The 12,648-nt window shown below is 39.2% G+C and overlaps 1 protein-coding gene across 2 annotated transcripts in view; it reads left to right on the forward strand.

Moving 5' to 3' along the window:
• Nucleotides 1–8,947, forward strand: part of dhx8 (DEAH (Asp-Glu-Ala-His) box polypeptide 8) — a 39,828-nt gene extending 30,881 nt beyond the window's left edge. For both annotated transcript variants that reach the window (XM_069907364.1, XM_069907365.1), the window contains 2 exons: nucleotides 2,257–2,436; nucleotides 7,705–8,947. In XM_069907364.1, coding sequence (XP_069763465.1) covers nucleotides 2,257–2,436; nucleotides 7,705–7,924 — 400 coding nt within the window. In that variant the 3' untranslated portion in view covers nucleotides 7,925–8,947. The remainder of the gene's footprint in view (nucleotides 1–2,256; nucleotides 2,437–7,704) is intronic.
• The last annotated feature ends 3,701 nt before the right edge of the window (nucleotides 8,948–12,648 follow it).

Here is a 12,648-nt window from a genome sequence, read left to right on the forward strand (position 1 = left end):
GGATTGCTTAAGGTGGTATGTGGGTGGAAAGAAAAAGTTTGAAAACCATTGTTTTAATCGTACCTAATTGACTCGTTATGTGCATGGTTTCGTAACTCCAAAGAAAATGGACCAATGACCATTTTTCTAAAGTAAAACATTTCAGTAAAAATTGGGTCCAGAGCAGTGGTCTCAATCATAGGGATTATTTAAAGTGCCATATGAGTGGAAAGAAAAAGTTTGAAAACCACTGAAATAGATTGCTCACAAAATTAACTTTCTCACTGTACCTCGGTACAGGGAAAAATAAAGTTAAACTTGAAATGGCAAGAACCTTTGGACCATTGATGTACAGAGAAACCAAGTCTATAACTGTCTCAGAGTGGCAAGAAAGGTACATGAGCCGAATGCGAACACGGGCATCACAACTAACATGGACAAGTTGCGTTGAAAGAAGCTGTTTCTATGCACTGACTCTTTGATAATAGATTTGTGAAGATTCTCCTAACTTTTGTCTTTTAGAGCGATCCTTATATTTGTGTTGCAGTCTTTCATAATTTAACCTCACTTAAAGCTGTCAGTAGCTGTCAGTAGTTCAGAAGACATTCAATGATGGGCTTCTCTTCCAGCAAACAATTTTACAGAGCTGGATTGTATCCTCATTCTTGTAATTATTATAGTGATTCTTTATTTAGTGCTTTCTAAAACACTAAAAAAATTCTTCATTCAGTCATGTACGTAAAACTAAGTAGTGCTCCAGCATGAGAATAATTTTGTACAACTTCAAATATTGCCTTTTTTCATTCCTTCAGTTTAGTCGTGTTAAGGCCCTTTTAAATATCTTTAAACATGAAAACAGAATCACACTTTAACTTATCACTATTGACTTAACTAACCTAACTTAACCCCCTTCTAATTCTAAGCTCGTGTGTTTGTAATGTGTGTGTAAGTTCAGAAATGTTCTTTGATTCACAGTCCAATCTCAATTCTCATTCCTCCAAGTTAACTGGTTGCAGGAAATTCTTATTTACAGAATTTAATATTTATAAAGTTCACCAGACTTTGGTGCTTGTAAGGTAAATGGTTACCACTCAGGAAGGTTCTTGTCGTTTTTCAGAGAAAGATTTGTTGTACCCTGGACAGCCACAACTGATTCCTTTTTAATCAACTTCTACAGTGTCTTGGCGAAGAAACTTTCGCCCTCAGGGTTCTCCAGATGATAACCTCTTTCTTTCATTCAGGTCAACACAGAGTTTCTTTTTGTTTCTTTTCCTTTCCCCCTTCTCTCCATCTCCAAATAATTAGTAACATGTTAAAGCAAATGGATTCTGTAGATTCTTGAGGCATGAACTCTTTTCACTTTGTTACTTCAAGGAAGATTATTTTGGTTTACTCTGCTTTCCATTCCCAGGATATTTCTATTTCCAGTGCTTTTAGAAATGTACTTTAATGTAGTAGATATCTCTGAAAAGGAGATAATCTTGAGGTCACTGATACCAGTACATAGTTTGGATTACAGTCTGAATATAATCCCTACCATCGAATGTAAAGGCCCTTGTGTAATTCATACTCAGATCTGTGAGAGAAAAATTAAACCTAGAGTTTGTACGAAATGATTCCTATTCTGGTACACAACCCCTTTTAGCTTAGATGATCTGGATTCTTCATACCTCCAATATTTTTAATTTAAAAAAAATTTAGAAATGCAGCATGGTAACAGGCCCTTCTGCCCACAGGCCTGTGCCACCCAATTACACCTAATTGATCTACACCTGTGGTACATTTTTGAATGGTGTGAGGAAACTGGACCACCCAGAAGAAACCCAAGCAGACACAGGGAAATCGTTCAAACTCCTTGCAGACAGTGGCAGATTTGAACCCTGGTTGCAGGAGCTATGACAGCATTGTGGTAATTGCTATGCCAACTGTGCTGCCCTGTGAAGTATTACTTGTCAGGCGGGCAGACCAGTGTCTGCTTTATTGTGGTATCTCTAATTCCAAAAGGAGGAATCTTTGTAGTTTATTTTCTGAATTTACCACTTAGCCTAATCAAGGCTGCAACTCTCGCATAGGGTACCAGATTACAATACATGATTCTGTCACCCAGATTTCCGCAGTGTGGGGGTGGGGAGTCTTTGCTGACTGTTGAAGACTGACCCCGACGTTGCATAATGTTAAGTTGAGGTCCAGGCTTCATCTTTGAAGTAAATTTTACCTTCTGAGTCCATCTTGTGACCAATTTGCTAATTAACAAGTTTATTCTACAATTTCACGCAGACATAAACTGGATGTCGTTTCATGTGGAAAAGCTACCGTGAGAGTTCAAAAAGCAATATGCAGTGGCTTCTTCCGCAATGCAGCTAAGAAGGACCCACAAGAGGGATACCGTACATTGATTGACCAGCAGGTGGTGTACATTCACCCTTCCAGTGCGCTCTTCAACAGGCAGCCTGAATGGTATGTAATCTCAATGCAGGCCACTGGATTGTTGGTCTAGTATATGTTTTACCACTGAAGAGTGGTTAAAAAAAATCCTTGACATTTGTGAAGAATATTAATTTTGCTCGATAGCAGATACTGGCTATTTTGAAGGAGGCCAGTCAGCCCATTGTATCCATGCCAGGTCCTAGAAGAATAATTCTCTCAATCCCATTCCCCACTTCATTTCCTGATGACCTGTTCTTGCTAATTTGCTCATCAACTTGCCACTTACCTCCACTAGGGATAGTTTGCACAGGTGAATGAACCTCTCATATTGGAGGGGAAATTGGGGAACTGTGCAGGCACAGGGAGAACACATGGCACATGGTCATTATTACAGTAGGGTTGCCAAAACTGTGAAGCAGCAGACCAGCTGTTTCCCCCCCCCCCCCCATCTCCCCCCCCCCCTCCATCCTTCTCTCTCAAAAAGCATTGACTTTTTACATAATTGGTTATTGATTGAAAAATGAAACAATTAAATAATTATCTAGTCCGTTTTTCTTTATGGATGGAAAATTCATTAATTTTTTTCTGGCGTAACGGAGTCAAAATATTTATTTACGTATTATTATCACACCTTTATTTTCCAATACACAGTAGATACCCTTGTATCTCCATACCAATCCTGGCTATTTTTAAACTCTTCACAAAGGTTTGCTATTTCATAATTTTTCTCGTACAACCTGCTACCCATCTTAATTTCTGTGTTCGCTGTCATGTTGTAGCTGTATTGTTTTTGAATGTTCCAGAAAATACTGATGTGATTTATTGTATGACATTTTTTTTAAGCTTGCATTCTGTTATTTATTTTTCCATAGTGGTTTTCTCAAACAAGTATGACAGTAAAAACTTCACTGAGCTTACATTTCTACTTGCATATTTTGGTATTTATCATAAAACAATGACCACTTGATAACTTGCTGAATAAAGGTATCATCTCATATAAGACATGAAGATCCTGGTGGTGAGGGTCTTCCATTGCAAGAGTTCCATGTCCAAAGGCCAAAAAGAGGAAAAATGGCCTTGAATTCCAGTAATTGATTGCTGTTCACATGCAATGTGTAGGCATTTAAATGTTAGTTGCTAACAACATCTGGTTTGGCAATCTTTCTGTTCATTTTACATAATATGTAAACATTCACCAGACTCACCAAAAGAAAAGGTGGTCTTTGTTGGCAATGGGATTGTGTCCCAGCTAGAGTTTGCTTCATATGAATGGAGAAAGAAAGAATATTGTAGAACCAAGGAAATATTATTGGTGGCATAATTGTGAAAAGAAGTAAATTTATTAAAACTTTATTTAAATTGGCAGATAGAGAGATTGCCTACAAATGCTTTTAAGGGTTTGTGCTGTTTTTACCTAAAAATTTTAGCTTAACTGTCTGAATAGGAACTAAGGGGAGGGAAACAAAATGAGGTATGAAAATGTAAATAACTGTTTGATTTCGTTCTGTTTTCCATTGGAAATTGTATTGAGATTGGCCATATTCCATTTTATCACAATAATTTGCCTAAATAGTGTTGGTGTCTTAATAAATTCCAAGGAATTGCATGCGAACATTATCAAATAAAATTTATCACATGAAATAGTATGACCAGAAAAACAAAGCTTTGTCAGAGGCAAGTTTGAATGCCTTTCTAACAAGGTGACATAGAGGGAAAGATACCTCAGAAAGACCAAAAAGAAAAATGTAACTGTTATGTTAAGAATCGTTTCAGTAATAGAAAAGTTGCATGCCTGAAGTAAATGGTGCGGTCGCACACTGTGCCCAGGTACAATGAGATATGATACGAGGCTAATAGAAGGCAAAGTTGTTGGAAATTGGGTTACATTTTCTTTGGATAATCAAAGACTTCTCCCACCCCTTCCTTTCCACGCTAGAAATCATGGAAGTGTTGAATTTTTTAGTGGGTATTTTTCTCTCTCTGACGGAACTCCACCAGGAGAATTCATTCAGAGAGCAAGTATAAAACTTGATCTAAGAGAAATGGGGAAAAAAAATTGATTTGTTTCAGAATTCTGTGGTCGATTTTAGTGGATAAAATAATAAAACTAATTAGCAAGGAACCACCTACAACATTCTGGTAGTTGAATGCAATACTAATTCTTTGATATTTTCTATATTTTTTTCAACACATGAAGTTTCTTCTGATTGGCTTTGCAGAAATGGTCAGGCCATATTCCGTAGTGAATTGTGGTATGGTAAACCCTTTGGGCTAAGTGAGTCACTTCCCCCATTTATTTAATTGGTTTGCTGCATTTGGCAGCCTGACTTAACATTCTGTCTACACAGCATGAATATCCTTCTGCAGATGTCTGTTTGCAGATCTTTGTTTCACTTGAAGAAAATGTAAACATTTATTCTGCAACTGCAAATATTTTCATGCCTTATGATTTCTTAAAAAAAACAACTACAAGCTTAATATAATATAGATTTTTTTGTGCGTGATGAATTGCAATTTACATTTGTCCTCCATTTCTGAAGTGTTTTTCTCTCTTTCATCTTTTAACTAATGTTCTCCTAACTGGTTTTGCGACATTCTCTTTTCCCTCTTTGGGTGAAATCCTGCTAATCTCAGCCCTCCCCCACCGCCATTTCAGGTGGCCATCACCACCAGAAATGTCAGTTTTAAAAAGAAATACATCAAATTTTTGAATAATCTATTTCTAGTTTCAAACTTCACTCCAGGCACCAAAACAAACCTAGCAGCAGTGTCCTAAACAAGAACTGTTAGTTCTTTTTTGGGACTTTGCTGGCTCAGAAATTGGGAATGAATCTTCTCAATATGAAGACTTCTATCTGCATTCTTTTCTAACACAGGTTGCCATTTTGTGCTAAATTGCAGAAGTTCATTGGACACATTTCACTGGGAAGCTTCACAATCAATAAAGGGAAGAAACTTTCAGCCCAGCAATCACAGCTGGCCTTTTTTTTTTTCCCTTGTTTCCTTCACATGTTGAGGTCCAAACCAATAAATCGGTTTACACAAAGTTTCTCAGTTCTTTATTATAAACTGCAAATCAATTGTTTGATATTTATCAATGTTAATTAAAGGGTGTAGGAAAGCATAATATTGTGCAATAGTTAATAGCATATCATTTCTGCCCAACATGTTTGTTCTGCATCTTTCAAAGAGAAATTTCTGTTGTTCCTCTACATCTACCTCTTTCAGGTCTTCACCTCAATTCCATCTGAAAGCTATTGAAGCTCTTTTTAATATGCTGTAGCAAGTTTGTTCTGTCTCCCAGTACCTAAAAGGCATCAGAAGGAGAAATTAGAAATTGAGCACAGCCAGATGATGACAGATTGTTTTGGAACTGAGATCAGGCATAGACATTTAGCCTCAAAAAAAAAAGTTGCATGACACAATTCATTACCTTCGGACCTTCTTAAAGTGCTGCATGACAAGTTAGATGCTTTAATGTGCAAAATGTGACCTGTCTTGTTCACACTATGACTGTCGATAGGATTAAATAGCTGATCTTTAAACAGTGCAGATGATCTTGTATTTCCATAAGGAGGACGTTTGGACCTTATTCCCTCATCTGAATGACTGCATCTCAATTGCAAAACTACAATGAAATAGCAGCCTAAATAGTGTGTTTAGTTTCTAGAAGAGGCCAGAAACTTAAGACTATTGTTACGAGCCCAAAGGACCCCAAAACCCAGCAGCAATATAAATTCACTAAGACAAATGGTTACTTAAACAAAGTTGCTTTTAATTATCTTTAAACATGAAAACAGGATCACACATGAACTTACCACTATTAACTTAACTTACCTAACTTAACCCCCCTTCTAATTCTAAGTGCAGGTGTATGTAATGTGTGTGTGTAGGTTCAGAAAAGTTCTTTGATTCACAGTCCAATCTCATTTCTCGTTCCTCCAAGTTCATTGGTTGCAGGCAATTCTCATTTACAGAATTTAACATTTATAAAGCTTGAAAGGTAAATGTTTACTGCTCAGGAAGGTTCTTGTTGGGTTTTCAGAGAAAGATTTGTTGTACACTGGACACCCACAACTGATTCCTTTTTAATCAGCCACTACAGTGTCTTGGCGAAGAAACTTTCACCCTCCGGGTTCTCCAGATGATAACCTCTTTCTTTCACGTCACCACAGAGTTCCTTTTTGTTTCTTTTATTTCAAGTGAAACATTAGACAGCCAATCCTCTCTTGCATGAACCACAAAGGCTTTGACCAGGCTGAACTAAGCACTCACAAGCCGTCTTCCAAATGGGGTTTTCCACAAGCTTGCCAGCTTGTCCTCTTCCAGTCCCAGCTGCTGACTAAAACTGTAGAACTGAATTCTTTCTCTCTCTCTGAGAGAAAGCCTGTTTGACTCTGCTTGCAAAATCTCAGGACCCTGTTAGAACAGCAAGTTCCACTCTAGACAGTCTGCAGCTCCAACAAGTTCTTTCATCTGTTGTCTTTTTGTAAACCACAATCCATTAGTGAAGTACTCTCCAAAGTTTTGCAAAGGCCCCCAGGAGCTGCCCTGTCTGGCTTGAGCAGAGCTCCAGTATTTCAAATAAGATCTGTTTTAAAGTGTTTGTATGTGACCTACACTTAAAAAAAAAACTGGCCCCAATTTATCTCCTAAAAAATAATATACAATACAAACACTACATAGTCTTGAATGCAAACACAGAGACAATCTCAGGATAGTGTGACAGTCTATGTGCCCTCTACACAGTTCCCAACAATATGAAAATCTTGTACAGTGTGACAGTCTATGTGCCCTCTACACAGTTCCCAACAATATGAAAATCTTGTACAGTGTGACAGTCTATGTGCCCTCTACACAGTTCCCAACAATATGAAAATCTTGTACAGTGTGACAGTCTATGTGCCCTCTACACAGTTCCCAACAATATGAAAATCTTGTACTGCTCCATTGTACATTTCCATCTGCGTTCCTTTCTAATGCAGGTTGCCATTTTGTGCTAAGTTATAAAAGTTCATCGGACATATTTCACAGGGAAGCCTCACAATCAGTTGAGGGAAGAAACTTTCAGCCCAGGAATCACAACTGGCCTCTAGGTTCCAGAGATGAAAGGGCCATGTTGGTAGCTCTTTCTTCCTCTCTATGCTCAGTTAACTGATTGGAATGCATTTATAAAAGATACATTGTTAATAGAGATACTTTCATCACTCAAATTATTTATGATCTAGGATAACTTTTTTTCAATGTGGAAAGATGAAATCTGCTAATTAAATAGCATAATTTTTTTTTTTCTTTCAGGGTTGTATATCATGAACTTGTCTTAACTACCAAGGAGTACATGAGAGAAGTGACTACAATCGACCCGCGCTGGTTGGTGGAGTTTGCACCTGCCTTCTTCAAGGTGTCTGATCCAACCAAACTCAGCAAACAAAAGAAACAGCAGAGGTTGGAACCCTTGTACAACCGCTATGAAGAGCCCAATGCTTGGAGAATTTCTCGAGCATTCAGACGACGTTAAGTTTCAGATCACCTTGAGAAGCATGGTGGGATTGGAAGCAATGGAGAATGTGTGGGCGGGATGCAGGTTGAAAGCAGTGGCTCAATCTTGCGCTCTAGCAACTGAAAATTGGTGCCATGAATATTTAAAAAGGTTTGTGTCTGCTGTTCTATTTAAATTGCTTTCGAAGTTTAAACCAAATGACTAAACTTCGTGCATAAAGAAGTATTTCAAGTCTGGTTCACTCTTGATGTCATAACTTTGCAATCTGCTATATGAAAACCTGATGGGAAGCTCCAGTTTTCTGCACAATTTTATGTGTAAATGTCTCCAAAAAAAATTCATCATCCCCTTTTTCTTTTACATTTGCATAGTTGTGTCTGTGGATACCTTCTCACAATGGATGGAGAATATGTTTAATTAAAGTTCAAAAAAAATTGGTGTTTGAACTCCTGTCAAATGAAGTCCAAAACTATAACATAAATCTGGAAAACTGGGTAACAGAAGAAATTGGATTGATGGGATTTAAAATTTCTTTCCTGACCTCCGACTTGATGATCTCGTGCAGCTCAATTAAACATTGAGCTACGAGGTCTTTTAATCTTTAATCACATTTTTCTCTTATTGCACTCAAGTCCTAGTGTTTTTTATATAAATACTTTTAAGTTATTTTATGACGCTGTAAATATAATTGAAATAGATTAAAGCATTAAAATATTACACGTGACATGGTCATTACCTTTTTTAATTATATTTTTCCAGTGGAGTCCCAGATACTGGAGTTGCCCTGTCATGGAATGTTATGGATGTTCCTTTGTTTTCATTTCATTACAAAAGGAAATGTCAAATTTTAGACTTAAAATAGAAAATGTAATATTTTGATGTAAAGTGTTTAATCCTAACTGCTGGTTTTGCAGGTGTTACAGCAGCTGGAATGAGAAACAAGGGATTTTTTTTTTTTACAGATTTAATGTACATATGTTATAAAAGTACATTTTAAGTTGTATGTCAAAAAAAACAAATAAAATAATTCTGTATATTTTACATTCTTCAGTATATGTCTTCATACCACTAATCCACAGTTATTTCAGATAGAATTACAGTCATAATTACTGTGTAATAACTTCAGTCCTAAAGGCAGAAACTGCAAGGCCAGACCATTATGGCTATTTGTGCTATTCCATTGTATATTTCCATCTGCGTTCCTTTCTAATGCAGGTTGCCATTTTGTGCTGGATTATTACATGGAGGGGATAGGATTGGAGGGGTATGGACCAGGTGCTGGTCAGTGGGACGAGGAGGGTGGGGATTTGTTCCGGCGTGGACTATGAGATAGACAACAGACTCGCCAAGGCAAATAGCGCCTTTGGAAGACTACACAAAAGAGTCTGGAAAAACAACCAACTGAAAAACCTCACAAAGATAAGCGTATACAGAGCCGTTGTCATACCCACACTCCTGTTCGGCTGCGAATCATGGGTCCTCTACCGGCATCACCTACGGCTCCTAGAACGCTTCCACCAACGTTGTCTCCGCTCCATCCTCAACATTCATTGAAGCGCTTTCATCCCTAACGTCGAAGTACTCGAAATGGCAGAGGTCGACAGCATCGAGTCCACGCTGCTGAAGATCCAGCTGCGCTGGGTGGGTCATGTCTCCAGAATGGAGGACCATCGCCTCCCCAAGATCGTGTTATATGGCGAACTCTCCACTGGCCACCGTGACACAGGTGCACCAAAGAAAAGGTACAAGGACTGCCTAAAGAAATCTCTTGGTGCCTGCCACATTGACCACCGCCAGTGGGCTGATATCGCCTCAAACCGTGCATCTTGGCGCCTCACAGTTTGTCAGGCAGCAACCTCCTTTGAAGAAGACCGCAGAGCCCACCTCACTGACAAAAGGCAAAGGAGGAAAAACCCAACACCCAATCCCAACCCACCAATTTTCCCCTGCAACCGTGTCTGCCTGTCCCGCATCGGACTTGTCATCCACAAACGAGCCTGCAGCTGACGTGGACATTTACCCCCTCCATAAATCTTCGTCCGCGAAGCCAAGCCAAAGAAGGACTAGTAGGGCCAAACTGGCCTGTTCTATGCTGTTTATGGTTATATGATCACTGGCAGGAAATGCACCCACACATCATTCTGGATGGTAATTACTGTTATAATTTTTGGGATACAGATTTACTGGTTTTTTTTGTTTTAGGTAATGAATATTGACAGCCAGAATGTCAAAGTAAAATGATGCACATTGCACTATTGAACTTTAAATAATGAAGCTTCTCAATGGTGCTAACCGGACTACTGGGGAAAAAAATCTATATTAACAGCCTGAATTTTCTCGTGCCTGGAACAATTCATTGGATACTAACTGCTCGTCCTATTGGCCTGAAGTGTTTTCTACCATTTCCTGTAGATTTTCCCACATTGGCAGGATTTATTTTAGCCTCTGATCTAGAGTTGTGCTCAACATGTAATATAGTTTTCCAAAATTTCAGACTCTTTGAAGTCTATTTTGGAAGTAGTTAATGTAAAATTGGGTGGCAGTCCAATGCTGTTACAGCGTCAGCCATTGGGATTCGAATCCCTCAGTGTCTGTAAGGAGTTGATCCATTCTCGTGTTTGCCTGGATTTCTCCCCGTTTGGCGGGGGGGGGGGGGTGTTCCACTGTTCAAAATGGCTTATTACTGTATGTTTAAAGATTTAATTTCTTGCTAAATTGCGTGTAATCAAGCACTAATAATTGTCCTCCCTGCTGAAAGTCCTGTAGTGGGTTATTGAATTGCAAATGTTTTTAAAGCATTAACATTCAATGTCCTCATTCCACTTTCAAGTGAAGTGCCAGCCAGGATCTCGCAGGGAACTGTTCCCATTTCACTGTGGAACCAACAGCAACTTTAAAGTTTCCATGTGTTCCCAGCGGTTGGTGTCTCTTGGCACCAGTGTCAGAACATCCTTCAAGAGTGTGAAGCCTCGCAAGGCATCAGGCCCTGATGGCATACCTGGTAGGGCACAGAAAATCTTTGCCAACGAATTAGATTGTTCACAGGCATCTTTAATTTCTCACTGCTGCAGTCGGAGGTTCCCACCTGCTTCAAAAGGGCATCAGTCATCCTGGCAGAAGAGCAGAGAGAGCTGCCTTGATGACTATCCCCCAGTAGCTCTCACTACTGCTGTGATGAAGCAAGAGGTTGGTTGTGGCCATAATAAACTCATACCTAAGTAAAGACCTGGACCCACTGCAATTCGCCTGCTGCCATGATCACAATCCCAGAATGCAATCTCCACTCAACCCTGGATCACCTCGACAACAGCAATAAGTACATCTGGCTGCTTTTCATTGATTACAACTCAGCTCTCAACACCCCCTCAGGACTGGCCAGCAAGCTTCAAAAACCTGGGCCTCTACAACTGGACCCTTGACTATCAGAAGAACACAGTCATTGCGGATAAGTAACAACATCCTCTCCTCACTGACAACACAGGAGCACCTCAAGAATATGTGCTTAGTTCACTGGTCTAATCTCTACTCCCAGGACTGATTGGCTAGGCCCAATTCAAATGCCGTCTACATAGACGGAATCCCCTATGGCCATGAGGAAGCTCTCAGGAGAAACAGAAATGGAAAAGGAGGAAAGGTAATGATGGAAAAACGGAAAGAGAAGATAAACAAAATATAAAAGGGCTACGCTGAACTATATGTCTTTAAATATTAATGGAATACATAACCAAATTAAAAGGAAGAAACTACCAAATTTAAATGAATAAATGTATTCCATTAGAAAAAAATAACATATTGGTTAAGAAATAATATTGAAATATTCGAACAAGTATAGGAGCCTTACATTAAATACAATAGCGAAAACCTACCGGGGACAAACATTACCTAAGTTGATGGAAGGAGAAGGAAAGAAAAGAATGGACTCAGTAGAATTTCTGGTGTAATTTTGTTGAATGACAACATTGTCTGACTGGATTAATGCAACCTAGATTGTATACCTAAAATGGATGAGAGGGGGGGGTGGGGGGGTGGTTTGGGAGGAAAGGGGGGGGGGGAGAAAAAGTCACTGTATATGTGTGAAAAGAAATAGTGTATATCATGGCTAATGTGATTTATGGTGTGAAAAATAAAAAAATTTAAAAAAAAAAAAAAAAAGGAAGCTCTCAGGAGTGAGATAGATCAGCTAGATGAGTGGTGTTACTACAACAATCTTTCACTCAACGATAGCAAAACTAATTTTGGAATTCAGGAAGGGAAAATTTGGGGTCAGCACTGGTTGCATCACTCTCTGGTATGGAGGTCAGCAGTGAAAGTTCTTGGGTATCAACATCTCTGAAGAACTGTCCTGGGGCCTCCACATCAAGGCTCGCCAGTGGCTACACTTCATGATGAGTTTGTGAAAATTTGTTGTCACCCAAGACTCTTGCACATTTCTATAAATGCACAATGGAGAGATTTCTGGCTGGTTGCCTCACTCTCTGGTACGGAGGTACCAATGCACAGGACAAGCAGCAGCTACGGAGAGTTGTGAACTCTCCTAGCACCATCATGGGCATTGGCCTGCACACCATTAAGGACATCTACAAGAAGCAGTGTCTCAAGAGAGCAGCCTCTATCATCAAGGACTCTCACCACCCAGGCCATGCCCTCTTCACACCTCTACCATCAGGAAGGAAGTACTGGAGTCTGAGGGCGAACACCCAACAGAACAAAAATAGCTTCCCTTCTGCCATCAGATTTCTAAA

This window comes from Narcine bancroftii, chromosome 12, assembly GCF_036971445.1.
Source record: "Narcine bancroftii isolate sNarBan1 chromosome 12, sNarBan1.hap1, whole genome shotgun sequence".
NCBI classification, from domain to species: domain Eukaryota; kingdom Metazoa; phylum Chordata; class Chondrichthyes; order Torpediniformes; family Narcinidae; genus Narcine; species Narcine bancroftii.